The sequence below is a fragment of the Hemibagrus wyckioides genome, linkage group LG17 (genome assembly GCF_019097595.1).
Source record: "Hemibagrus wyckioides isolate EC202008001 linkage group LG17, SWU_Hwy_1.0, whole genome shotgun sequence".
Classification (NCBI taxonomy): domain Eukaryota; kingdom Metazoa; phylum Chordata; class Actinopteri; order Siluriformes; family Bagridae; genus Hemibagrus; species Hemibagrus wyckioides.
In genome coordinates this window covers 19,205,210-19,230,251 of record NC_080726.1, presented here as the reverse complement: position 1 = coordinate 19,230,251, position 25,042 = coordinate 19,205,210, and the positions used below count along the sequence as shown (strand labels likewise).

Here is a 25,042-nt window from a genome sequence, read left to right as displayed (position 1 = left end):
AACAGAAAGCAGACTCAAAGATCATACACACATTACAAATGCACGCATGTTGTGATGATAATTGGCACATTTCTTTATTTTGAAAACAGACATTGAAACTTTTTAAAATTTTATTTCTTTTTTTTTTCCACAATTGAACTCCTTTTAGATTCAAACTGGACATTGCACTCTCACGTGAACATAGGAAAAAGAAGGCTGATTTATTTTATTTACTTTTTTTTTGTACTTATTTTGTTCGATTTTTCTCTTTCGTTTTAACATCAGCGCAGGAATAATTCCAGTCGATATCATCAAACCGCCATTAACAACACCGAGGACATCGAGAAAGAAGCCACAACGTTTTGGTTACTCGTGACTGCGAGGAGGTTTTTTTTTGTTTGTTTTTTGTGTTTTTTTTTTTTTTTAATTTCCCTCTCAGGAGGAAAATTTCCATGCAAATGAGTCGAATGGGTTCAAGCTATCCATGAAACGCTGGCCAAAACAATGCATCAGCAGAAAACACTGAAAGGGAATCATATAATACTTCTCCCTAATAAATAGCAGTGCACTATTACTACGGTAAATGGAAAAAGGCAATTATATATATATATGTGTGTGTGTGTGTGTGTGTGTGTGTGTGTGTATGTGGGAATAGCTAGAAATGCAAACCAGGGTCGAACGGGTTTGAATCGAGTATGAAATTGCGTGTCCTGTCTCTTTCCGGTGACGTCGATGAACGCACAATGTTGTTTTCTCGCACGTTGAGGAAGCAGCCACGTTCTCGCACGTTCACTGCTAGCTTGAGCCACAAAGTTGCGTATGGAAACTCCCCCCCCCCCTCCTCCTCCCCTCCCCCCAGAAATCCCTCCCCAAGATGTAAGAAAATCATTTTGCCACACGAAAGAAAATATATAGGACCAAACAAATTAAAACTGACTGTCTCCACAATCAGAGGGCAAAGAGCGACCTTTTAATTATCTGTTATCGTGTTACAACGGCGGTTCACGTTAAGCGCTCTCGGCCTTGTCCTCCTCCTTCGCCGCCTCTGCCTGCTCGGAGTCATCTGCAGCATCTGGTAAGGACAAAATAGCACAAGAAAGCACATTTGTTTGGTGAAGTTGGTGTCCAAAAGTGTTTATTCTTCTCATACCAGGGGAAATTTGTTAGAGTTACGTTTAATGTGGAATGCCTGTGAAACAAGTTCATTCCTGTTATCACTAAACTTTACAGCTGTACTGCGTCAAATGACACTGACAGTGGAGATTCCTTCCATAAATGTTAAATAAACTCTAGGGAATCTAAAATTAAAAAGTCAAATTACCTAAAAAGTCACAAACATTTAAGTCAAACTGTGGGGTTAGTGCTCACAGGAATTCACTTTGCGAAAAATTAAATTAAATTAAGTAAATTACTGTCTAAATTGATTTAGCATAATAAATCTCCACTAATCATTTCATGATTTCAATGATTGTTGCCTAATTCACAAAAGAAAATTTTTATTTGTATTTTAAAATTAAGATTAAACAGAAATTACATGATTGAATCATCCTGTTAATCAAATCACCTTTAAACCTTAACGATTTCATCGGATTTCTCCTGAGATTAGACTGATATTGATAGAAGGACAAAAAAATTCTGTGGGTGAGGTTTGAGGTCTTGGCTGTAAAGAGTGTAAAATAAAATAAACATGACAATTTATTTTCTCTCACTGCAAATTTTATAGGAAATCTAATAAAAGCATTTACTCAGTCGAAATCTTATGAATTTTGCATGAGATCAAGTGTACAAAGCTGTAAATTATTAGTTTTATAGATATTGGCAAATATGCTCCTAGCTTTACATTTCTTAAAAGAAAAAACAAACACTTTTTTAAAATATCAATACATTTTGCTAGAAATGATGGACTATAGGTTTATAAGCAGGTGTTTCAGCAGTTTGATGCCAGCTTTGCTTTCCGAATCTGGTGTAATTCTACAGTAAACGAGCAATAAATTTAATGCTTCATGGCTGCAGAGGCTGAAGAACATCTATAAAGCCTAATTGTGGTCAAGTCATGCACTTGCCACAGCGCTATAGATCTCCGTCTGAAACCGCTAAAGGCTTCAAGCACAAACTATAACATGTAGAGGGAAGAAATCGATTGTGTAATTCGGTTAGACCAAGACTCATCCTGTTTTCTGTTCAGAAATCATTGACATGCAATAACAGCCCCCTATAAAGCATCACCCATGTTCAGCATATTGTCTCCATGCTGAGATATTACACTGCTTGAACATCTGTCTACAATCAATATTCAATATGTTGAATGTTTTCCATGATTCATTTCTAAGTTTTATATCCCTTCCTAAAAAGTCAGAACAAACCTAATCATGTCGTTTGATCGTCTCATTATTATCTTAAAATATTATTTATATATTATTTATTTATATTATCTATAATTATTTATTTATTATATATTATTTATTTATATTATCATTATAAAGCTGCTACTATCGGTTTTGCCATTTAGGATGTGTTAATGAAAAAGCTCATTGCACAATTCACACTCTGCCATTTTTAGGCATCTTTGAGACCAAATAAGGAGCTGCCAAAAACCTCATCGGTTTGCCGGTCTTGTGACATTGTCTTCAAATTGAAATCAATAAAAAGTGACTCTTCCTAAATCCATTTTCAAAACATTTGTATTCATATTCATATTTTATTTAAAAAAGTGAAGCAGAATAAAATTCAAGCACAGAGCAGTTAAAAGTTAGAGCCCTAACTAGTGACCTTTGTCACAGACCTGACATCTGTGAGCTTGTTGCCTCATTCAAGGGCCAATAGATTGAGGTCTGGCAGAGTTGCTCAAAGACCTAGTAGTTGAAGGTTTGGGGCCTCCGTCAATGAGTAACGAATTGTATATTACTGGACCTGGTCAAGAGCTTAACAATTGCAGACTACTGGCTTTACCTCAAAGGTGCAGGTTTGAGGTAAAATTGAGATCTTGCAGATTTACTCAATTAAATGTTTGAGGCATTTGACCTTGTTAAGGGCTCAGCATTTAAGGGACAGTGGCTTTGCTCAAGGGCCCAACATTTAAGGGCTAGTGGCCTTGTTCAAGGGCCCAACATTTAAGGGCCAGTGGCCTTGCTCAAGATCCCAGCATTTGAGACCTTGTGGCCTTGCCCAAGGGCCCAACATTTAAGACCTTGTGGCCTTGCCCAAGGGCCCAACATTTAAGGCCTTGTGGCCTTGCCCAAAGGCCCAACATTTAAGGACTAATGACTTTGCTCAAGGGACAACATTTGAGGGAGCATCAAACAGGGACCCAAAAAGTCAAGGATCAGGCTCTCACTCAGGATCTCACAAACTGACACCTAGTGCTCTTTCCTTTTGTACCAGTGTTTGTACCAGTATGATATTAGACAGAAATGTCAAGGATCCGATAAATCTAAACAATATTGGGATAATAAACAATAAAGCAATAATATAACATAAAATCATATCATTTGTCACTTGTTCATCTCTATTTGGTATCTTTACATCTTTACAATTACAGCTTGTCTGAGTTCTTTAATATCTCACCTGGTTTGTCTTGCGTTTGGTTCACTTCGGCTTCACAATCAGCTGTCTCACTAGCAGTGGCAGGCACGTCGGCTTGTTTGGCTTCCGCCTTGTTCTCCTCCTCCTTATCTTCCTCCTTCTCTGCATCTACATTCTCTGAAGGCTTCTCAGTCTTGACTTCAGCACTTTCTGCTTCTTTAGGCTTCTCTGCTTCCTTTGGATCCTCCTTCACATCTTGTTTAGGTTCTGAAGGGGAGGTTGCAGGAGCTTCACCCTTGCTCTCCTCTGTTGCTGGAGAGTTAGTGGGACTTTTGGCCTTTTCCTCCTCCTTGGCAGCTTCATCCTGGTTCTCTGCAGTGGGAGAAGTAGCTTTATCTTCCTCTTTCTTTTCTCCCTCGTTTTCCTCAGCCTTGGCCTCAGCAGCAGGACTGTCCTCCTCCTTGTCATCATCCTTCATTTTTTTTCGGATTATGTGTCCACGGAAGCTTGCCTGGATCTTGGTGGCAGCCTTGTGGGCTTTGTCTTCTGGTTTGGTGCCATCTTGCTTGATCTCCTGGTCAGCCTCTTCGGTCTTCTCCACCTGAGGAGCAGAAACAGCATTAGGAAAGATCAAAATCATTTTTAGAAGACTTTCAGTAGTTTCTCTTCCAAATCTTGCAAATCAATAGCCCAAAATGCTAATCTGCTAATCTAGTTGAATTCCAATCTTGATCTGGTAGAGAGAGACTGTTGGCCACTTGACCAAAGCTCTAAATCCTCAACAGTTTCAGGGGTCTGGCAAGTTGCAGTGATTAAAAGGGCATGGCACATAAAATAGACAAATTACTAAAGTGCAAACTGTTCAGTCTTTGCTAGTCACAAAAGGGTCAGTCAGTAAAGACTATAATTTTCTCACTATATCAGTACCTTTTTGTAATTTGACTCGCTGGTTTACAAAGGATGATAACATCATGATCTCGGTTGGTCTTGGTTCTGGCATTAGTAGAAACTGTGCTTTCAAACATTCATTCATCTTCAGTAAGTACTTTACTCCTGAGAATCTAGAATCTAGCCTGGGAACCCTGAAAGCAAATCAGGAACACACCTTGGACATGATATCAGTAAATCAAAGATTTTGCTTTTAAGCAATATTATTATCCATAAGAATACTAAAGAACATGGAATGTTTGCAAAACCATTGGTGACCCTTTTCCAAATCAGAAATGCTTGTGCAAATGCTTGTACTGTACTTGTACAGGCTGAATTGTCTGAAGGGAATAAGCTGTCTTTTAGGGGATAATCTAGGCACTTTTGTCATTGGTGATTGCTAAAGTGGAGCAGCCAAAATGTGACTTTCCAGAGGCGTGAACACAATCCAGCAGCTCCAGCAAATCTGGCATGCTGTGCTTTAATCGCTGTTCCAGAGCCATGAGCTCAACAGGAGGCCGTGTTCACCTGGCAGATTTCTAGCAAGTAGGAAACCTGCAGCTGTTCACTGTGCAATTAGTAGACCAGACACCAACACTGCAGCTTTATTAGCGCTTTTTCGGAAAGAAGGTTGTGCAAGGTAGGAAAAAAAACTGAATGGAATCTAAATAATGATTAAAATGAGATTGGAGATTGTGACAAGTCAAAGATACCAAAATATGATTTGAAAACAAATGATCTGCAGTCAGAAATGATTGGACCCAACAATCTTGCACTAAGCCAAATGGTACTGTAGCTGCATGCAAATACAAAAAAGGCATGCAAGAAGTAAGATCATAGGCCTGTAATCACTGGATGATACTCTATTTAAAATAACTCTCTAAATTTTAATGTTGAAGTGGTGGTGAGTAAATTCTGACTCCAGCTTTGATAGAGACGGACGAATCTGTAGAAGCTGTGAGGAAAAAAATGTGCTATCTATCTAATAACCATGGAACATCAAGGCACCAACATCAAAGACTCCAGGGGGAAATCCAGCCGTGTGGAATTGAAAACATTACTGATATATTTTGATGCAGACTCTGAAAGGAATCCAATCAGTTGACTGCAGTTAATGGACACAGATCTTTGAGTGATGCTTCGTCTATCTCCAAAAGGACATCTGGGCTGGTTTCCTCATTAGTTCACTCCATTAGTTTTATTATGAACCGCCAGGAAAGATGAGGTCTGAACTCTGTGTTTAATGTGCGAACAAGATGCTCTGCCCCCTCGTTACACTCTTGCATGGCTCCTTGCCCAAGATTTCCAGGGATCTACTGACTAAGTGCACTGGCATCGTCCAGCCCCTGAATTGACCACAATCCATCAACTCTACAGAATACGGGGTTTCAGGGTTCAGTGCTGATTGATGACTCGTGTAACAACTTTAAGGAAACACTTTCACACTTTTTGGGAACTGAGGGAGCAAAGTCAACATGATTCATTACAGAGGGTTCTTTCATACATCATTGAGTCTGTTTGCACACTAAACCCTGGTGTGTTTTCCCCCCTGATGCAGTTCATTACACAGGTGAGAACACAGTAATCACGCTGAGGTCCGTGAGCTTCTAAGAGATGTGGATGTAAACTCTAACGTGGTTCGATTGCAGTGAGAAAGCAATTTGATTCTGAATCAACCAGACTGCAGGGAGCGAATCAAACATGCTGTGTGTTTTGAGTAGCACCTTTGTTTTGTAGATGAGAGTTGCTAAATTGTGCCATGAGATACAAACTGTTACCAAAGGACAGAGCTGTAGTACTGTAAGTGTCATGGAGATTTTGACTGACCAACTGGAATAAATGCAGAATAAGAAGCACAAAATATTTTAAATGAATTATTCCTATAATTATCTAATATTATACTTATGGGCAGTTCCATGTTATCCAAGCTCTATTTCTGACCAATGAATGAGGTTTTATGAGGACGTTTTCAGCCCTTCGAATGCCTCAGCTAAACTTTTCAGTTTAATTTTATGCAGTATGAAACCAAACCGGACCTATTAGCAAACTAATCAAAACTATTACTTTCAGACTAATAAGTCTAAAATTTTTAAAATATCTTCCACATCAAGATGTTGTTGAGGTACTGCCTATGATAACTGGTTTCAGATCTGCAAGGTATAGTCACATGGTCCTTGGTGACCGATGCAAATGGAGAGCGAGTTTGGACAGTCCCTCAAGTTCCCGACATTCACACCTCTCCTTCTGTCCTTCTCTCACGACTGCCAGGAACCACGGAGAAGCCAAATGGCAGCAGCCATTCGTGATCCACGATTGCTGCAGATTGAAAAGGTTTCAAATATGACACTGTCGAACGATGTACAACTCTTGTATCCTACTCTCTTCTCTCTACTACCTACTCTATTTGTAGCGAATGAAGACTGAAAGGAAACGACGACTGCTGAGATTTAAAACTCCATAATTCAAGCCGAGAGTTTACGGCTTGAGAGAAGCCAAATGTAATAAAGCAAGGTTTACAGCCTGTAAAGGTGAGTGGCTGGATAAACGACTAGGGCAATAGGGAAAGGTTAAGGATTGGTGCCAATTGGCTGTAAGAAAGGTTAAGGAGTGACATGAATTTTTCAAATGGTTTCTCACCAATCGGGCACAGCCAGGAAAACTGACAAATGTGCAAATAAGTTATATCTGCTAAGCTTATAAAATTTATGGCTTAATTACAGAGCCCCACTGGTGACATCTCTACTTAATAAGGCACTTGATCCTAATGTATAGTCACGATTTAGTAAAGCTGTAAAAGTGAGATAATTAAAGTAATTAAGGGTTAGAACTCTAAACTATTGTGCTTTAATAGGTTCACTGATGTCTTCAAACATGCTCCGAAACATTTTAAAGGCATTACTCAGTGTACTTTGTAACACAATGGATAATCTCAGTTTATTTCAGATACTAGCATGCTAATAAGCATTCGCACAGACTACTTACAAACCATCCTAACAAGAAACATTTGTGGAAAGTGGAAAGATGTGAATAAGACATCAGTTTACCTTTGTACGCCTCGATCGTCGGCTGAATTTCCCCACCAAATGGCTGTTATTTTAATACTCACATGTCTCTAACGAAAAAATAAAAAAAATAAACAGAAACATAACAGAAATCATGGAAATGATAAATGATTAAGCATATATAAATGTGTAAAAATATGATAGCTGGAAATGAAGCGCTTATCAACAAATGCAGAACATGTTAAAAGAAAAAAACATTTTAAAAAAAGGACACAAAAATATGCATGGATATTAACCTGAAACAGTGAGGTGAATCAGAATAAAATTAGATTATAATACAGTACATTACAGATGAAATTGCTGAAGATGTAAAAGCAATATATAGCTCTATTGGGGGGAAAAAGCTTATTAATTATTATTATTTTTTAGTTATTTATGAAAGTGCTGCATTAGGCTCCAACAGGGATTGGGCTCTAATGTGTAAATAATTGATTTGAATTGAAGCAGGACAACAAATAGGAATAAAGCTTGGATTTTTCTGGATTTTTCCACACCAAATTGAATACCTCAGTCAAATTTTAGTCACATAGTCATACTTTTCTGCTACTAATACATATTATATATCATATTTTTCTCTTTTGCTTGTAAAGATCATTTTATTTCTGTTTTTATTAGAACTATTTTTATTCCATTTTTCTGTTCTACTTTGTATGTCACAGACATAAAGTTGTAAAGCTTTTCATTACATGTTGTATCGTGTATGTGAGAAATAAAATGTGAATTCTCACTAAAGTGAATGATTTACACAAATTATAACGCGATTAAAATGGACATCTTCCATACAAATGGCAGCCAAGACCTCAGATGCCATTTTGACCCAGTTAGTTCTGCGTTTTGTCCACACTTGCTCGTTATTATGCTTTATGGGTTCATCTTAGCAGCATCAGGCAGCACAGAATGCAGACTCAGGTCCTGAACCGTGTCCAAATTCTCCTGTTGCTTTCTCGTTTATTGGATTTTTCCCACTAATGGGCTTCACAAGCCATGTACGGTGACTGGACATTGGCATCTTGTGAAGGAAATGAGAAGATAAACGAGCTAGCCTCACCGTCAACGTTAATGCTTTTTTTTTTTAATCACATTGAAGGAAACGTTTCCAAAGACATCGATAAAGCCATAAGGTGCGTTAATTCAATAAGCAATCGATATACTCATCTGATTCAGTTAGGTTGTATCGCGTTTTAATCATCTCTTGGGTATTTTACTATAGAGCAGATACTGTTACATATGGATAGTAGGTTCATGGCACCACTTATTGTTTTGAGCAATGGAATTTTTAACCAACGCTTTCATACACAATGTCATGCATACGAAATGCAGAAAGCATAACTTGCTCATTAGAAATAGGAATTTCGAATGAAATTGTTGGCCATAAACGGAACAAATTGATGGAAATTATTTAGCCTTTCATGAGACTTTACAAAAGATTTATATAGTTTTGTCATTTCAAGAAAATATCAAAAGTTTGTGTATTAGATTGTATATTTAAAAAAAAAAAGCTCTTCTACTAAACTGCTACCTTTAAATGGTGCCTTTTTTCATCCATGGGTTTTAAAAAGGGCTGTTTTTTCCCGTTTGCAGAAGGAAAACATCCAAATGTTTGATATTTATTCATTTGCATATTATATTGACAATACTGACTCTATTATAACATGAATCTGAACTGATACTGTAGTCTTTAGCATGAAGCATTTCCAGACAAATGACATGATTGAAACTGAACAACTTGAATAAAAATGATGAATAATGATATGAATAATTTGAATATTTCAGGCTAGATTGGCTACAGAATTGGATACAGAACTGAATCTGATTTTTCCCTTCTGAAAGCAAGCTACTGTTTTATGATGACACCACCATCCCTACTGTGAAACACGGTGGTGATAGCATGCTTTTTTTTTTAATCAACAGCCCTGAAAAGTATTCCCTAGAGCAAAACATACTGTGAGGAATATCAGTGCCATTTCCTGTGGCATTTCTTGTAGAAGACAATATGGTAAACCTGTTGAAGAACTAATAATGGAAATCATTACGGTTAACCCTGCTATTTTTGTTCATTTGTCCATTTTCAGTCCATTTTGTCCTTGGGTCACAGTGGATCTGCTCACTGTGGATCTCTTTTCTCTGTTTCTATACTTCTGTAAAGCTGCTTTGAGACAATGTCCACTGTTAAATGTGCTATACAAATAAATTGAATTGAATTAAAATAAAATGAACTATAACAAGAACACTAAGCCAAAGACAGGAACAAACCCTGGATATGATGGCAGGCCAAGGTCTCTAATTTTGGATCTTTGACTGATCTTAAATCTAGAGGTGTTTTATGGTTTTCTAATGGCTTTGGATGGAACCATATAGCAGCCTGAGGACTTCTGGTTGGAGGTTTAATGGTTATTCTATAGGTCTGATTGACTTCTGTGATATTTCCATGAGAAATGGTTCTATAATAATCACATTGACTGCAGGGACATCTAAAGAGAAGAGGAAAATTTTTGTTAAATACGCACCATTTTGGTTAAGTAGACACTGCTTCATTTGTAAAGAAACCACAAAATTGTTAAATGGATCCCTATTTCCTATGTGAATTTTTTTCAGCAGGAAAATTGCTTATAGACATTCAAACATTGCAGAAACAAGTTTCTTCCTGTGGCATTCATAAATAAATAAATTAAAAGTGGGTTAAATTTGCATTCACTCCTCCACAAAGTTAATATAAGCATAAGGCAGTAAATGAGATTAGAGCCTATGCAGTGAGCAGAAGCGCTGAAACCTGTTGCTTGCATTGTGGATTACGCATGGTATTACTGGGACGCTCCGGTAATAGGTGATGTCTTGTAGCTGCCGCTGCAGAATGACTCATTTCTCATGAGTCACCCTCATCATTATAGACCCCCGAGATCACTTGAGAGCATGACATCATCCGACGATTTACACCAGCCGAGCCCTGAACACCATTAGGGCTTTTGTTCTATGGTAGATTCGAATTTTTAAAAAAATTGGATCAATTTGTCATGTGAACAAAGCAGGACAGGATTAGGCATAAATCTGCTAATAAAATGTTTCAGCGTAGCCTAACTGGAACTCGGAATAAGCTTTGAGATGACTGGCGTGGTAGCTGCTGCCTTGTGATTTTAAATGGTGGATCTGAAAGCTGACACTAATGTGATTCATAGCAGCACTGAGTAACACACAGATGTATGAAATCATCTCCATTAGCCAGACCAGAGGATAAAGAAGCCAAGCAAGAGTAAAAAGCATATATCGCATAATACGGTTATGCAGCTTGCTTTTTAGGCGTTTCAAGGAAATGTAGCCTTTCGGGGTGTAATATAGATGGCATGTTCTGATATATCCTACACTCTGCTATATTCCCTTCTCCTTCTTCTGTCAGGAGATAATGCCCTTTGTTCTGCCTTACACCAGTCAGGGATTTATTACCATGTTGTCTTGTATGCTGATGATCTCTTCACAGTTCTCCATAAATACCTCGCTGCCTTTAAACGTTTTTTTTCCCTTTGTTCAGGGCAGGGCATGAATTTTAAATTCGAAATCGATGAGCAATTTTCCCTAATAGGCACACTGGCATCAAATCAATCACCCGAGGCTTTTTATAAAAACTGACATGAGCTCAGATCACTCCGGCTCTGTCGGAGGAAGCGTGTCCAATCAAAATGATTGACGTGGAACACACCGCGTGAGGCGACTTCATCGGCGGGGCAAACATAACTCACTCGTGTTATGAGAGCGACTCGGAGGAGCTGCTTAACGAGACGCAAGGGCTCGCAGGAGTGTCGTGTACAGACATTGGCCTTGATTTCCCACTGACAGGCGAATCCCACTAGCATTAAACAAAGCCTTTAGATTAGCAATCAACTGCTTCTGGATTTCCAGGCTCTGAGAGACCTTAACAATATTACTCACAACCCTAAAGATGTCTTTATTTCTTTTAGGCTGCTATGTACTAAGCTAATACACCTTTTTTGAAATGATACTGAGTTGCTAGTTAATACATTCACAGTTAAACGGAACATCATTGGCCTTTTACACTTACGCCAGGTACATAATTAGACCACTCTGAGGTTTGCACTGGGTGTACCTCTGGGAAATCAATGGAAAGTAAGGTGGTGGACCAAAACGAGCCACCAAACAGCTTCAGTGTGCCTTGGGGTTGATTCTACAAGTCTCTGGAAATGTACAAGTGTAATAAACACTGTTCTTCCAAAAGCAAAATATTCCCTCATTTGGAGTCCCAACTCTAACTGGTTTTCAACTGGCTTGAGATCATCTGATTCTAAAAGCCAGAGTATTACTGATCATATTTTACTCGATTTTAAACTCAGTGAACTATTTAGTGAGCCTTCATACCCTGTCGACGTGGGTGGAGTAAGCTGGGGGGGAGGTCATCCTTGAGGAGACCACGCCCATCAAGAGAGAAAGGTTTCATCATGGAATAAAGGTGACAAGGGGACACATTGAGAAGGAAAATAAAATAAAAGCATCACGTAGTATAAAAGGCACTTTAAAAATCATCAATACACAAACACAAATCCCTTCTATTCTTCATCAGATACTACCAAGGTGTCAATCAACCTGTGGCCCAAATCATTTACAGAACCAGACTAGCTGTTGATTCCTAGAACCAGAGATCTGGTCATGTGAATTCAAATCTCACAAACATCTTTTTTCTGTAATATTCTGCAACAGAGTGCACATACACAAGGACCTGACTATATGGAAATCTAAATGCACTGTGATGGTACAGACATTTGGATCCGTTTTTTTTTAATTAAATAAATGTCGTGCATAAAGGTTGCTTCATAAAAAAAAATAGTCCGTTTAATCAGAGTGCAGCTCCCGGCATAATGTGCATTGTGGAAATAAGATGTGTGCTTTATGGCGCGCGGATGTGTGAACCACGCCCCGGTCCGAGTGTTTAAATGCCCTCCCCTCCCCCACAGCTAAGAAATCATTAGGGATTTCAGGCCTGGGCTGAAGGGAGTGTGAAGAAGCAGGAGACACAATCCCAATTACCGGTGAAGTATAAAGAAAAAAAATCTGCAGGCGCTGCCTGTTACTTTTCCATGCACATGAATATTCAAGGCTTCCTGCTTAAAATGCACGAGTGTCAAGGCATGCACATGCAGCGAGGAAGCACCTGCGCGTGCAATGAGCCTTAAATCGCTATTGCAACGCTCTTCCATCAGCTGCGATGTCATGCAGAATATTTCATGCCAGCGTCTGATTTGCACGCTCGCGCACTGGTGGTTATACAATCCTGTGTCATTTCGTGCATATTAATAGTCTGCTTCAATTGCACGAGCCTGTCACGAGAAAAAAAAAGGCGTCCAGATCAACATTTTTTTCCACGTCAGCGTTGCTATGCATCAGTGCACTGTTGCGAGCGTTTATGACAAATTATTTGAATTATCCGTTTTTTCTTTTCTGGTGCAACCAATATTCCGGCTCGTGCTTTTGAAATTATGCAATGATGAACACACCAATTTTTAGGCATAGGGAAACATTTTTTGGGAGCCTATATGCTATCTCTCGCGCGCAGCAGCACCACCGCCGCCGCCGCCGCCACGCCCTTTTTATTCCCTTTCATCCTCTCGACGACTCCGCGGGGGCGCGCGGGTGCACGTGGTTCCAGTTCGGCTGTTATTTCACGCGCTCGACAAAAAGACAGCTCGCGCATATGATTCGGAACCGGTGCGATTAGCTTTTTATGAAAAAAAAAAAACCCGCAACGGACTTCATGACGATTGTACAGTGCACTACTGGGAGTATAAAATGCATCATTTCACGCCTTAACTAGTGCATTTAGATAGGGAGGAGGGAGTCGTTTGAGATGCGGCGCGAGATATGACAAGTACCGGCTGCACCTCGTGACCTCGCTGCTCTACTTTTCAGTGCATCGTCTTGCCCGCGCCTCCTGGTTTGTTTTAAGGGATGTAAAAAGCATGAGAGAAGATTTTCATTTTACTGCATTGCAAAGACAATTTTTTGGGCGCCTGTGCATTTGTGAGATGCGCTCGGACCCGCCCTGCCTGCCTGCCTGCCTGGAGCGCACAAACAAAGGACCTGAAAAGCCACTGAACAGGTGCGGATGTGCCGCAAAATCTTCTTATTTAGCAACGCACATTTGTAGCGCGTGATTCTTAAAAGAAGAAATCACATTAAAATTCCTAATCCGGCGCGTGCACGAATCCCCCATGCAACCCACGAGTTTAATGCACCCCACCCTTTTTTTCTCTCCCTTTCTGGCTTCCTCTCTCTCCTTCTCTATCTCTCCATCTTCAACTTCTGCACACCGGCATCTTAATGTGCGCAAATTACCTCCACATCTTTATTGTGTCAGTGATCATCTTACAAATTCCTCCAGCATCCAAATGCCATTTTTCTGACATCCTGCAAGAATGCAAGGGAACTTAGAATGCAGTGCATGCTATTAATTAAAACAGACACAGGAATCAACCTCTAGTACCTGAAACACAGGTGCGAGCCTCGATTTCATAAAGAAAAGAGAAGAAAATCTAACTCTATCCAGCTGTCATCAGAACAATTAAATACATCTGAGCATCAATTCCAAGAACATGAAGTCTCCAGGCACCCTCAGATGTTAATTACATTAGCAAGGCGTGTCAGTTGTTGGTTTGAGGCTAGCTGACAGCACAGGAGTCACTGTGATTAAGATTCTTCTTTAGTTTACAGAAAAGAAAAATGTAACCCAGATTTACACTGAAATAGAAATCAAGAGACAATAATAAAAAAGAAAAAGAAAAAATTACCGGCTTTGTTCTTCTTATACAGCACAGCATGCTTGTGGTATCCTTCCTTTTTTGCCGCCTTCTTCCCTTTTTTGCACTTCTCTCACACTCCCTCGCTCGCTCACACGCTCTCTCGCTCTCTCTCTCGCGCTCTCTTGCACACACACACTCTCTCGGGCTGTATCAACAGCTGAGGCGTCTGATGCTTTTAGTCATTACAGTCAGGCCCAAGCGCACACACACACTACGGCTGGTCGATCACTCTGAGGCAACAATGAGTGCACCCTCTAAATCCCTCCTCTTTCTCTCTCTCTCTCTCTCTCTCTCTCTCTCCCTCTCTCTATTTCACACCCCTCCATCCTCCCTCCATCCTTCTGAACCCACCCATTGTGCAGGCGGTAACCCCACCCTTTCCTGGAGCTCCTATGAATGACTGAACATCTCCAATGTGTCCAATTCCCACCTCTACACTACACTACACTACACTACACACACACACACACACACACACTTCCCCCTTCCTTTGGCCTGGGCGGTGGCCCTGCAGGTCCTCAGCGTGACCCTTTTACAGGTTGTGTGATCACTAATATCAGGACGTGCAGTGTGTTTGCCGTCAATATAAAGCCTCTCTGGTGTTTTTCCGAGTGCTGTTCACATGGTAACGGGGCCGACTTGATGGTCGTGTGAAAGCCCCGGGGTGTGGAAGTGTTTCTGGCATCTCCTGCAATCACACACACACACTGATGGCTGTTGTGATCAGGATCTCCCTTCACCACCCCCTCTCAGCTGCTGACAATTTTGCAATAAAAGGTCGAGTCCAGGAGTAAATCCTAGTGCGCTATTTTATTACACATATAAGTGCACTACGTAGAAGCAGAGCCTCAGTTTCACACCTACAAAATACATTTCCATACAAACTAGAAATCTGAATCTGAAATGAAGCCCCAGGGGATAGAGAACGTTATTCAAACCTTGTAGGTTCACTACAGAGGGATTTGGGATTCAGATCCTCGTGCTTGCATTAAGGATTTCACACGTAAATATGTAAAGAACGTGCATTTCAGGATGTTATACTCCCTCAAAGTAAAAATCTGTGACTTCATGTGAACAGTATGTGGAAAAGAAATGAATCATGAGAGGAAAAAATGTAAAAAAAAAAAAAAAAATTGTGCCACATGTCCTATGTGTTAAAACGAACTGTTAAATAAATTCATCATGTGAAAACGAAACATATGGAGGTAAAGGAATCGTGAACAAGCACATGTGAAAATCAGTAAATGGTGTGAAGAATTCACATGTGAAGTTGAAAACAAATGAGGAAAAATGAAACGTGAAAAAAAACCCAAAGAAATAAACCGTGCATTAAAGTGAATCATGTGAGGGGAGGAGAATCACGTGGAAATAAATAAATCATGGAGAAGGAAATTGCATGTGAAAAATAATACACTTTTTAATATCCATTATTATTTTTTAAAAAAAAGCAATTATTTAAATAGATTTTATTAATAATAATGAGTTTTAAAAAGTGTAAAAATCATGTGTATACATTATATAAAAAATAAATAAATTGTTTTATAAAACATTCGGAAATAAATAAATATTTAAAAATATATATGAAAATAAATAAATTGTTATAACAGTGACATGAAAATAAATAATGATTTAATTTTTTTTTAAATCATGTGGAAATAAATATTCAAAGAAAATAAAATTAATTGTTATATCAATCATGTGAAAAATATATATATTTTTTAATTTAAAAAAATCACATGTGGAAATAAATAAATCATGAGAAGGAAAAACATTACCCTTTTAAAAAATTCATTATTATTTTAAAAAAAATCAATTATTTAAATTGATTTTAATTAAATAAATAAATTGTGTTTTTAAAAAATCGCATGTGGAAATATATCAATATCAGAAAACAATTAATGTGAAAATAAATGAATGGTCATAACAATCACATGAAAATAAATCATTTTTTTTATTTTAAAAAATCATGTGGACATAAATAAAAAAAAAAATTTAAATAATGTGAAAATGAATGAATTGTTATAACAATAAACATCAACAGTCAATATAAATAAAATGTTATTTAAATCATTGAAATCATGACACGTGACTCTTTTCTGTAAAGGTTTATATAAGGTTTATGTGACATTAATCTAGAAGACAAATAATCTAGAAGGATTTATTTAATATAAAATGTGTAAAATAGAGATCTGAAATATAATCTCCCTGAACACATAGTGCCCTGTGTAGTGTGTAGAAGCTAGAATTTGTTACTCTGTGTATCTGACCTATATTTTATAACGATTAGTAAACTGTGCGCTTGTCACTATTTCCTGCTGTACATTGTGTGTTACTTTGCATAGACGACTGTGTGCTCTAGTAAGGCATTTGTGCTTCATCAGAAATTCACTCCTCCCTGTTTACGCTCTATAAGTGCTCTAAATAATGTCCCATTCTAAAAGGGGACAAAATAATGGCTTCTGAGATTCCCTGTATATGTTTTTGTGTGTGTGTGTGTGTGATTTTAAATGTCTAATAGTAAGTCAAATAAAATCACACACACTATAAAATGCACTGTATATCTGACAGGAAGTCATTTGGGGATTCAGATTCATCCTCCCTACATTTGTTCTGCTCAAATATGGTAAACATAAAGTACCACAGAGTGTAGGAGTCATTATTTTACACCCTACATACTGCACTACATAGAGAGGAGTCAATTTTTTTTTTATCATATTATATTATTTTTAAATTTTAGTGCACTCTGTTGGATGTAAAGTGCACTATACACCGATCAGCCATAACATTATGACCACTGACAGGTGAAGTGAATAGCACTGATGATCTCCTCATCATGGCACCTGTTAGTGGGTGAGATATATTAGGCAGCAGGTGAACATTTTGTCCTCAAAGTTGATGTGTTAGAAGCAGGAAAAATGGACAAGCGTAAGGATTTGAGCGAGTTTGACAAAGGGCCAAATTGTAATAGACGACTGGATCAGAGCAAAACTGCAGCTCTTGTGGGGTGTTCCCGGTCTGCAGTGGTCAGTATCAAAAGTGGTCCAAGGAAGGAACAGTGGTGAACTGGTGACAGGTTCATGGGCGGCCAAGGCTCATTGATACATGTAGGGAGCGAAGACTGGCCCGTGTGATCCGATCCAACAGACGAGCTACTATTGCTGAAATTGCTGAAGAAGTTGGTTCTAATTACAGAACAGGTGACAGAATATACAGTGCATGATGGGTCAGGGCTGTTTTGGCAGCAAAAGTGGGACCAACACAATATTGGCAGGTGATCATAATGTTATGCCTGGTTGGTGTGTAGAAGACATTCTTTCCCATTTATAGCACAGGAACATGACAAGCTGTGGGTTTGGGTTTTTTTTTGGCTTGTTGACTTCATGAAAACAGAGAGATGGTGAGAGAGTGGGTTCTATTCAGTCAATGGAAAAAATTGATTTAAGAGTAATAAAAAAAAGCCATCCAGATGGTAACAGTATCTCCGCTTCATCACACCATCTTATCATTGATATGTAGAATCAGGATCTTTTAGACCTCGTGTTGGTGCTACAGTTGGATCGTATCATTATCTTAACATCACAAAGACTTGAACGGAGCATTACGGCTCCTCATACACAAGATTAATCCAATTAGAATCATCGTAATAGGTTTATAATGAGAACAATCGCTGCCAGCGGTTTGAAATATTCTAATCGTTCCAGGTTCATTCTCAGCTAAAAGGCTTTATTAGAAGTCATTGTGTCTCTGCGTAAAAAAAAAAAAAAAACCTACAATACGTTTCAATTATTCTCCTTGAACACAGACTTTCTTCACTGGTGCTAAAATACAAACATGCAGAAGGAAAAGGCCTCAGTGGGGATATCAGGATTTTATAGTAGGTTCCAGTACGTGGTCATATACTACATGTGTAACTAAATTGCTCTTTATTGGATATGTAATGCACTATATACAGTACAGTAAAAAAAAAAAAGATTATTTCATAAGCAATGTAATGCACTTAGAGAAAGACTAGAGCCCAAATCACTCCCTAATGTACTATAAAGTGCACTAGATAGGGTGTAGCATTTATTACACAATATAGATCGTATAGACAGAGAAAGAAGCAGCGAATTTGAAACACACCCTGTTCACTACATAGTGTACTATTCAGGCTACAAAGGTTTTTTTTTAAAACCACATAGTAGTGTACTACATATCATACATTTATAAAGTGTAGAGAGATCGATCAAAGTGCCCTAATACTGAGTGATAGATACAGGGAGTATCTCACATCTCTCCTGATTGGACTATAAAGTGCCCTATATAGGGTGGTTATTTTATAGCCTTTATAATGCACATTGTAGTGCTGTAGTATAAGTGAAAAATGAAAACCACCATCATCATCATAATCATCATCTTGCTAAAAAATGATGGGTTCTACACCCTATCTAGTGCACTTTATAGCCCAGTAGCGACTGGCTTAGGTTGTAGCTCTCAAATATAACTGCCGTATATACTCCCTTTAAAGTGCACTTAGAATCCATATGTACAAAGGCACACTATAAAATCAATACTACACCCTATCTAGTGCACTTTACAGTCGTATAAGGATGAACGTGTAGCCCAAATGAAGAACAAAAGCAAGACTGAACTGAAGTAGCATTTTTAGCAGCTAGCTACCAGTTTGCTAGTTAGCTAAATGACTAAGTAGCAGTTTAACCATCTGACTTTTCACGTTACAGCTTCACCCTATGTTTTGTAGCTAGCGTTGTGATTTTTGCTTGTTGTGATTTTATTACTCAGTTATCTGAAGGTTGGATTCGAAAGCTAACTAGATGTTAGCTAGCAGTTTTTAAAAGCTCAGCGTGGCTGAATCTTTACACCTTTTTGCTTTGGTGTTAAAATGTAAAATGTATGCTAATATCTGCTGATTGCATCATTTGTGCTGCACCTCGCTTATATAAATCTGACTCTTTTCTGAATCTGAATCGTTTTACCTCATGAGTTTGTGTGAGAAAGAGTACGGATTAGCAGACGACTGGCATAAACAGACAGGATTTAGCGGGCTAGTTAAGATATCCAGTGTAACCTGTGTGATTTTTGGAATGTCTGTGTTTGTGGATGATCAGATTTCTGAGCATTTTGCACTTAGCTAAATCGTTTCTGTCAGATGTGTATAGTTTTTATATGTAAATATTTTACCTCATGTTACTGATCTGTGATTAGACGTCTAATCAAGTGCCCCGAGTTGAAAAGTGAATCAGATTGAAATTATCTCTGAGCTTGTGCTTTATAGCCTTATACTGAGTGTAAGTATAGGAAAACAAACTACACATCGGTGTGTGTGTGTGTGTGTTTGTGTGTGGTACTCTTTAAAATGTAAACTCTTTAAGTGCTCCATTGAGGCACAGGAGAGATTAGACATCGACCAGGAGAAGGCTGTGGTTGTGTCTGTCAAAGCCTGTTAGCGTCCACACACCCACTCGCTTACACACACACACACACGGTCTTGCACAAGGACAACATGACAGTGCTGTGTTATAAGTGTGTACGTGTGTATTAGATTCCCTTCCATGTCACAGGACGCAGTCTTCTTGTCTTCAAAAGGTCACAAAGGACGTGTTCCAATCACATCCCACATCCCGAGGCGTGTCCGATTTCCTTTCAGAATCAGCATGTGTGTTCAGACTGGAGAAGCTGAAATCTGCAATTTATCGACGGAAGCGATAGAGCCGTCTAGGCCTCGTCTCTTTTATCTTCATTATAATTTCACTTATTCGTTTGTGAGCTAGGGGACAAAAAAAGCTCTAGATAATTCACTGGAATTGTAGAATGCAGATATCATCAGGCACTTTACAGGACATGCAGTGTGCTATATAGGGCTCTAGATTCACATGTGTAGGGCACTATATAGAGCTCTAGATTCACATGTGTAGGACACGATATAGAGCTGTAGATTCACATGTGTAGTGCACTATATAGGGCTCTAAATTTACATGTGTAGTACACTATATAGGGCTCTGGGTCCTAAATTTACGTGTAGTGCACTATATAGCGCTATAGTTCCCAAATTTAAATTTACATGTGTAGTACACTATACTGGGCTCTAAAATTACATGTGTAGGGCTATAGTTCCTGAATTTACATGTGTGGTGCACTATATAGGGCTCTGGGTCCTAACCGTACATGTGTGGTGCACTATATTGGGCTCTGTTTTCTAAATTTATACATGTGTAGTGCACTATATAGGGCTCTAGAGCATAATTCCACACATGTAGTGCACTATATAGGACTCTAAATTCTAAATTTACACATGTAGTGCACTATATAGGGCTCTAAATTCTAAATTTATACATGTGTAGTGCACTATATAGGGCTCTAGAGCATAAATCCACACATGTAGCGCACTACATAGGGCTCTAAATTCTAAATTTATATGTGTAGTGCACTATATAAGGCTCTAGAGCATACATTTACATGTGCTATATAGTGCGCTAGAGAGTAAATGTACACAAGTAGTGTCCTATTTAGGGCTCTAGAATGTAAAGTTACATGTGTAGTTCATTATTAAGGGATCTGAACGCATAGTGCACTATATTTTTAAATCCCAAATTAAACATGTAGTGCACTATAAACACTTAAACCCTATATAGTGCACTACAATTCTAAATTTAGGCTCTAGATTCCTTTGGAGCTAGAACACTATACATTACACAAAGTTCGGATGTGGAACCCTATTTAGTGCACTACTAGAGCCCTGTATAGTGTACTATTTATCTAGATGTAGGATCTAGTTCCCTTTATAACAGTGTGCATGTCTAAGTTCAGGATTCAGATCCCTATATAGTGCACTGCATATGTGATATTATGCTCTAGACATGTATATTGAGCACTACACATCCAACTGTAAATAGGGTTTCAGATCCTAAACATGTGCACTATATAGTAAAAAATGTTATCACCTATCTAGGGAGTAGGCAGTACAACTATAGAATCGGGAACCATACCAAATTCCAAAGTGGATATATAGTACACTGGATAGAGTGTAGAAGAGAATATTTAGTAGATAGGGTATGAGATTCCATGTACCATCTAGTGAATAAGGATATTACTCTAGCGTTTAGAATAATATATTAAACAAAAATTCAAACAGGAAATGCATCTCTCTTGAGTCAATTGAGTCTTCATGCTGTGGAAAAAAACCGCCACACCTTCATGGGTCAATACCAGGGGTCACAAGGTCATGAGGTCACCTTGTAAATATAGTAGCCATGAATTAAACATATGAGGGAGTCATTTATCCAAAGGACACGCGTCCTCCAGGTATATAAAAAGAAATAAATCTAAAATGTGCCTTGAGGGATGCCAATCAAGAGGAAGGAAGAAAAAAAAGCGTGCAAGGACGAACATGAAGTCGTCTGGAGAAACAAATGTCTTTCTTAAATATGCAATAAATTATTTGCAGTGCCTGTGATTTAACGAGCATGCCAATGAGCACGGATGCTTCTGCGTAATGAATATTCATGATCACCTGGAAGCTGTCCAGTGTCTCAGGTACAAAAAGCCAGTCCTAGCATTGTTAAAGAAGAAACTGTCCTGCATGTCTTACTGTATGTGATATAATTCAGGGTTCGAATTGATGCTATTCACAAATAAGCCGCAGTGAAATGACTCCTTAATTGCTGTAAGCGTGAACGACTCTTATTGACGAATTGATTACGCCGCCTGGTTGAAGTGTCCGACACGATGCAGCTGTTCGCTCGCATATTCATTTTTTTTCTGTCACTGCAGCAATGCCACTTCAAGGAGTAAACACGCTAACACAAATCATGCTAACATGCTGATAAAAAAAATAAAATCAATTAACAGCCTGTCTGAGAAAAAAAAGAAAAACAGAACAGCTAAAGAAAGACTAAAGTAAATTCAAAGTCACTCAGTGTCCCACCAGGTAAACAGCTTACCACAATCCAGTAAGTCAAATGTCCAATTTCAACTAAAAAAAAATACTGTAGAAAATCATAAACTACATGTTCAGTCTCAAAAAAACTGTCCAACCAACTAAATGTCTAATATCTGAGGAAATGAAAGACAGTGTAAGTAAAAAGGAGTAATTTGACAGAAAATGTACAATGTCCCTAACTAGCTAATCATCCATTTAAAGCCCACTCTCCGACTAGCTGAAGTGAAATTTCCTGTATTGCCTTGAACATGAATGCAATTCAATAAGAATGGTCAAAAATTCCCATAAACACACTCCTAAACCTTGTGGAAAGCCTTCCCAGAAGAGTTGAAGCTGTTAAAGCTGCAAAGAGTGGGCCAACTCCATATTAAATTCATGTGCATGTAAAGGCAGACGTCCCAGTTTTGGCCTGGCTCGCAGTCTCAGCTCTAATTCATCCCAACGGTGTTCTATCGAGTGTTCTATCAGTGTTCTATTGAGGTCAGGACTCTGTGCAGGTCAGTCAAGTTCCTCCACACCAAACTCGCTCATCCATGTCTTTATGGACCTTGCTTTGTGCACTGGTGTGCAGTCATGTTGGAACAGGAAGGGGTCATCCCCAAACTGTTCCCACAAAGTTGGGAGCATGAAATTGTCCAAAATGTCTTGGTATGCTGAAGCATTAAGAGTTCCTTTCACTGGAACTAAGGGGCCAAGCCCAACCCCTGAATTCAATGATTTTGAGGGGTGTTCCAAAACTTTTGGCAATACAGTGTATGTCCAATATCAGATAGTTCAACGAGTTAAAAAGGGGGGAAAGCAAATAGACAGATAGCTAAATGGCTAAATTAACTGTCAAGACAGCTAACTGTCCAATTAACTAGCTAAATGTCCAATATCCATGACAGTGATAAACAACCAATTAAAATGCTGTCCAATAAAGTTGTTAAACCCCAATGTGTAAGAAAATGGAAAATCTGAACGTAACTAAATATCTAATAGTCTAAAGTCAAGGTCTCTAAGAGTTATTCAACCATCGTCCAAATGTCCACTGAAAAACAAATAAAAACCAATAACTAATTAGCTCAATGTCCAATAAAGTGAAATTTTAACTTAATGTCAGTTAAAAAGAAAATTGAGAAAATTGAAACCCAATGGCCAGATAAGTTTAATTTATATAAAAATTGTCAAAAAAAAAACGTCTTTCTTTAGCTGAACGTCCATAGTCTGAAAAAAATGCTAAACAAATATCAAACTAGCAAAAACTTTTCAGCTGTTTAAATATGGAATTTCCAAAAAAAACTAATATCCAACCAGCAAAATGTCAAGCATCTGTGAAAATGGAAACTCAGTGGTTAACTGTTGAAGTCAGCTTGAATATTTAGTTAAGATGTGTGTGAGTGGGAGGAGTTTTGGGGTTTGGCGTCAGATCAGAACATTCGGCGCTTGATCGCTACAAGTGTCTCTCCTGCTGCCGTAAATAGACCCTGTTCTCAGCGTGAAGCCTTGTAACGATGTTCTCAGCATGATCGTGCAGATCTGGTGCTGCGTTTCAGCTGATTAACGTCACTCACATACACACAATGAAGACACAATAACAAATCAGGTTCATTCAAATATTAGTATAAACAGAAAAGAACAGTAACTACCCAGAAATCACACGCACACATTATGTATATGTTACACACACATAATATTCAGAATCTAGACATGACAAAAGCAGACTAGTGCTGATTCAACCCTTTAATGTGTGTGTTCTCCAAGCAGATGCCTCCAGCCTCCATCATTCACCCCTATAAGGAGCGGCTTCCTGCACGGCAACGGTTACTGCGGCAACCGCAGCTTAAGACAGCCGGCATCCTCCTCCGATGACTCCGGCTATCTGTAAGCACTCCTCCCCCTCTCTTCATCCCTTTCTCTCTTTCTTTCTCACTTGTTCACAGGACCCCAACGGACGCCATCAAATCCACGACGATGCTCCTTTCTCCATGGCAACAAGCCAGAGAGTGAGAGCAAGCGAGAGAGAGAGTGAGAGCGAGCGAGAGAGATTTAACACTAATATTGTATGTAGCGCGTTAGGGAATTTTTGGTACTCGGCTCCCTATACCATATACGCATTAGTTATGAAATCATTTATAATTCGTTTATTCCACCCTACTTAGTGCACTTTATATCCAATAGGGAGCAATTTGGGATTCAGCTCAGATCTAGCTATACTAGCATTACTAGTTAGATGTGAAGGTACATTTCCAGCAAAGGAGGAAGTGGAGGATTCATGTTTCTTGGTACATTGCTGTAGAAGTGGAACTAAACCTACTATTTATGCTCTGTCTATGCTCATATCAGGCTTTCATACCGAGCAGACAGACCTGAGGGATAAATGTGGAGTCCTGTGGAAAGCATGTGGGGGAGGAAAAAAATATATAACACACTACGTTTTATTTTATTTTTTGATACAGTGCCTGTATCTGTTTAGTAATCCAAGTATCCGTATTTGTATTCAAACTTAAAGTCTTAAATGGGCATGGCCTAAACAGGAAGATTTGACCCCCGCAAAAAGAAAATCTGATTAGATCTAAAATCAGTTAGAAATCAGAGTAATCCCTCTCGCAAAGTATTTACAGTTTTCTACTTACAATTATTCTACATTTTCTAGAAGTAGAGTATAAAAATCTTCCTGTATTTTTCTGTAGTTAATTAAGGGAAGCTACACCTCCATCTTTAATGGAACTGACTTCCCAGCTTGTAAAATATAACCTTCCTAGTGGGACTTGTATACATATATATATATAATCCCCCTCTATATGGTGGTCCCGGTATATCGCAGATTTTTA

The 25,042-nt window shown here is 38.6% G+C and overlaps 1 protein-coding gene across 1 annotated transcript; it reads right to left on the bottom strand.

The window, feature by feature from the left end:
• Positions 1–49: 49 nt before the first annotated feature.
• On the bottom strand, positions 50–14,555 carry gap43 (growth associated protein 43). The gene is made up of 3 exons (XM_058413283.1): positions 14,279–14,555; positions 3,544–4,102; positions 50–1,051 (listed from the first exon to the last, which is right to left on the bottom strand). The coding sequence occupies exons 1-3, from the start codon at positions 14,306–14,308 to the stop codon at positions 987–989; spliced, it is 654 nt and encodes a 217-aa protein (XP_058269266.1). The 5' UTR covers positions 14,309–14,555; the 3' UTR covers positions 50–986.
• Positions 14,556–25,042: the final 10,487 nt, after the last annotated feature.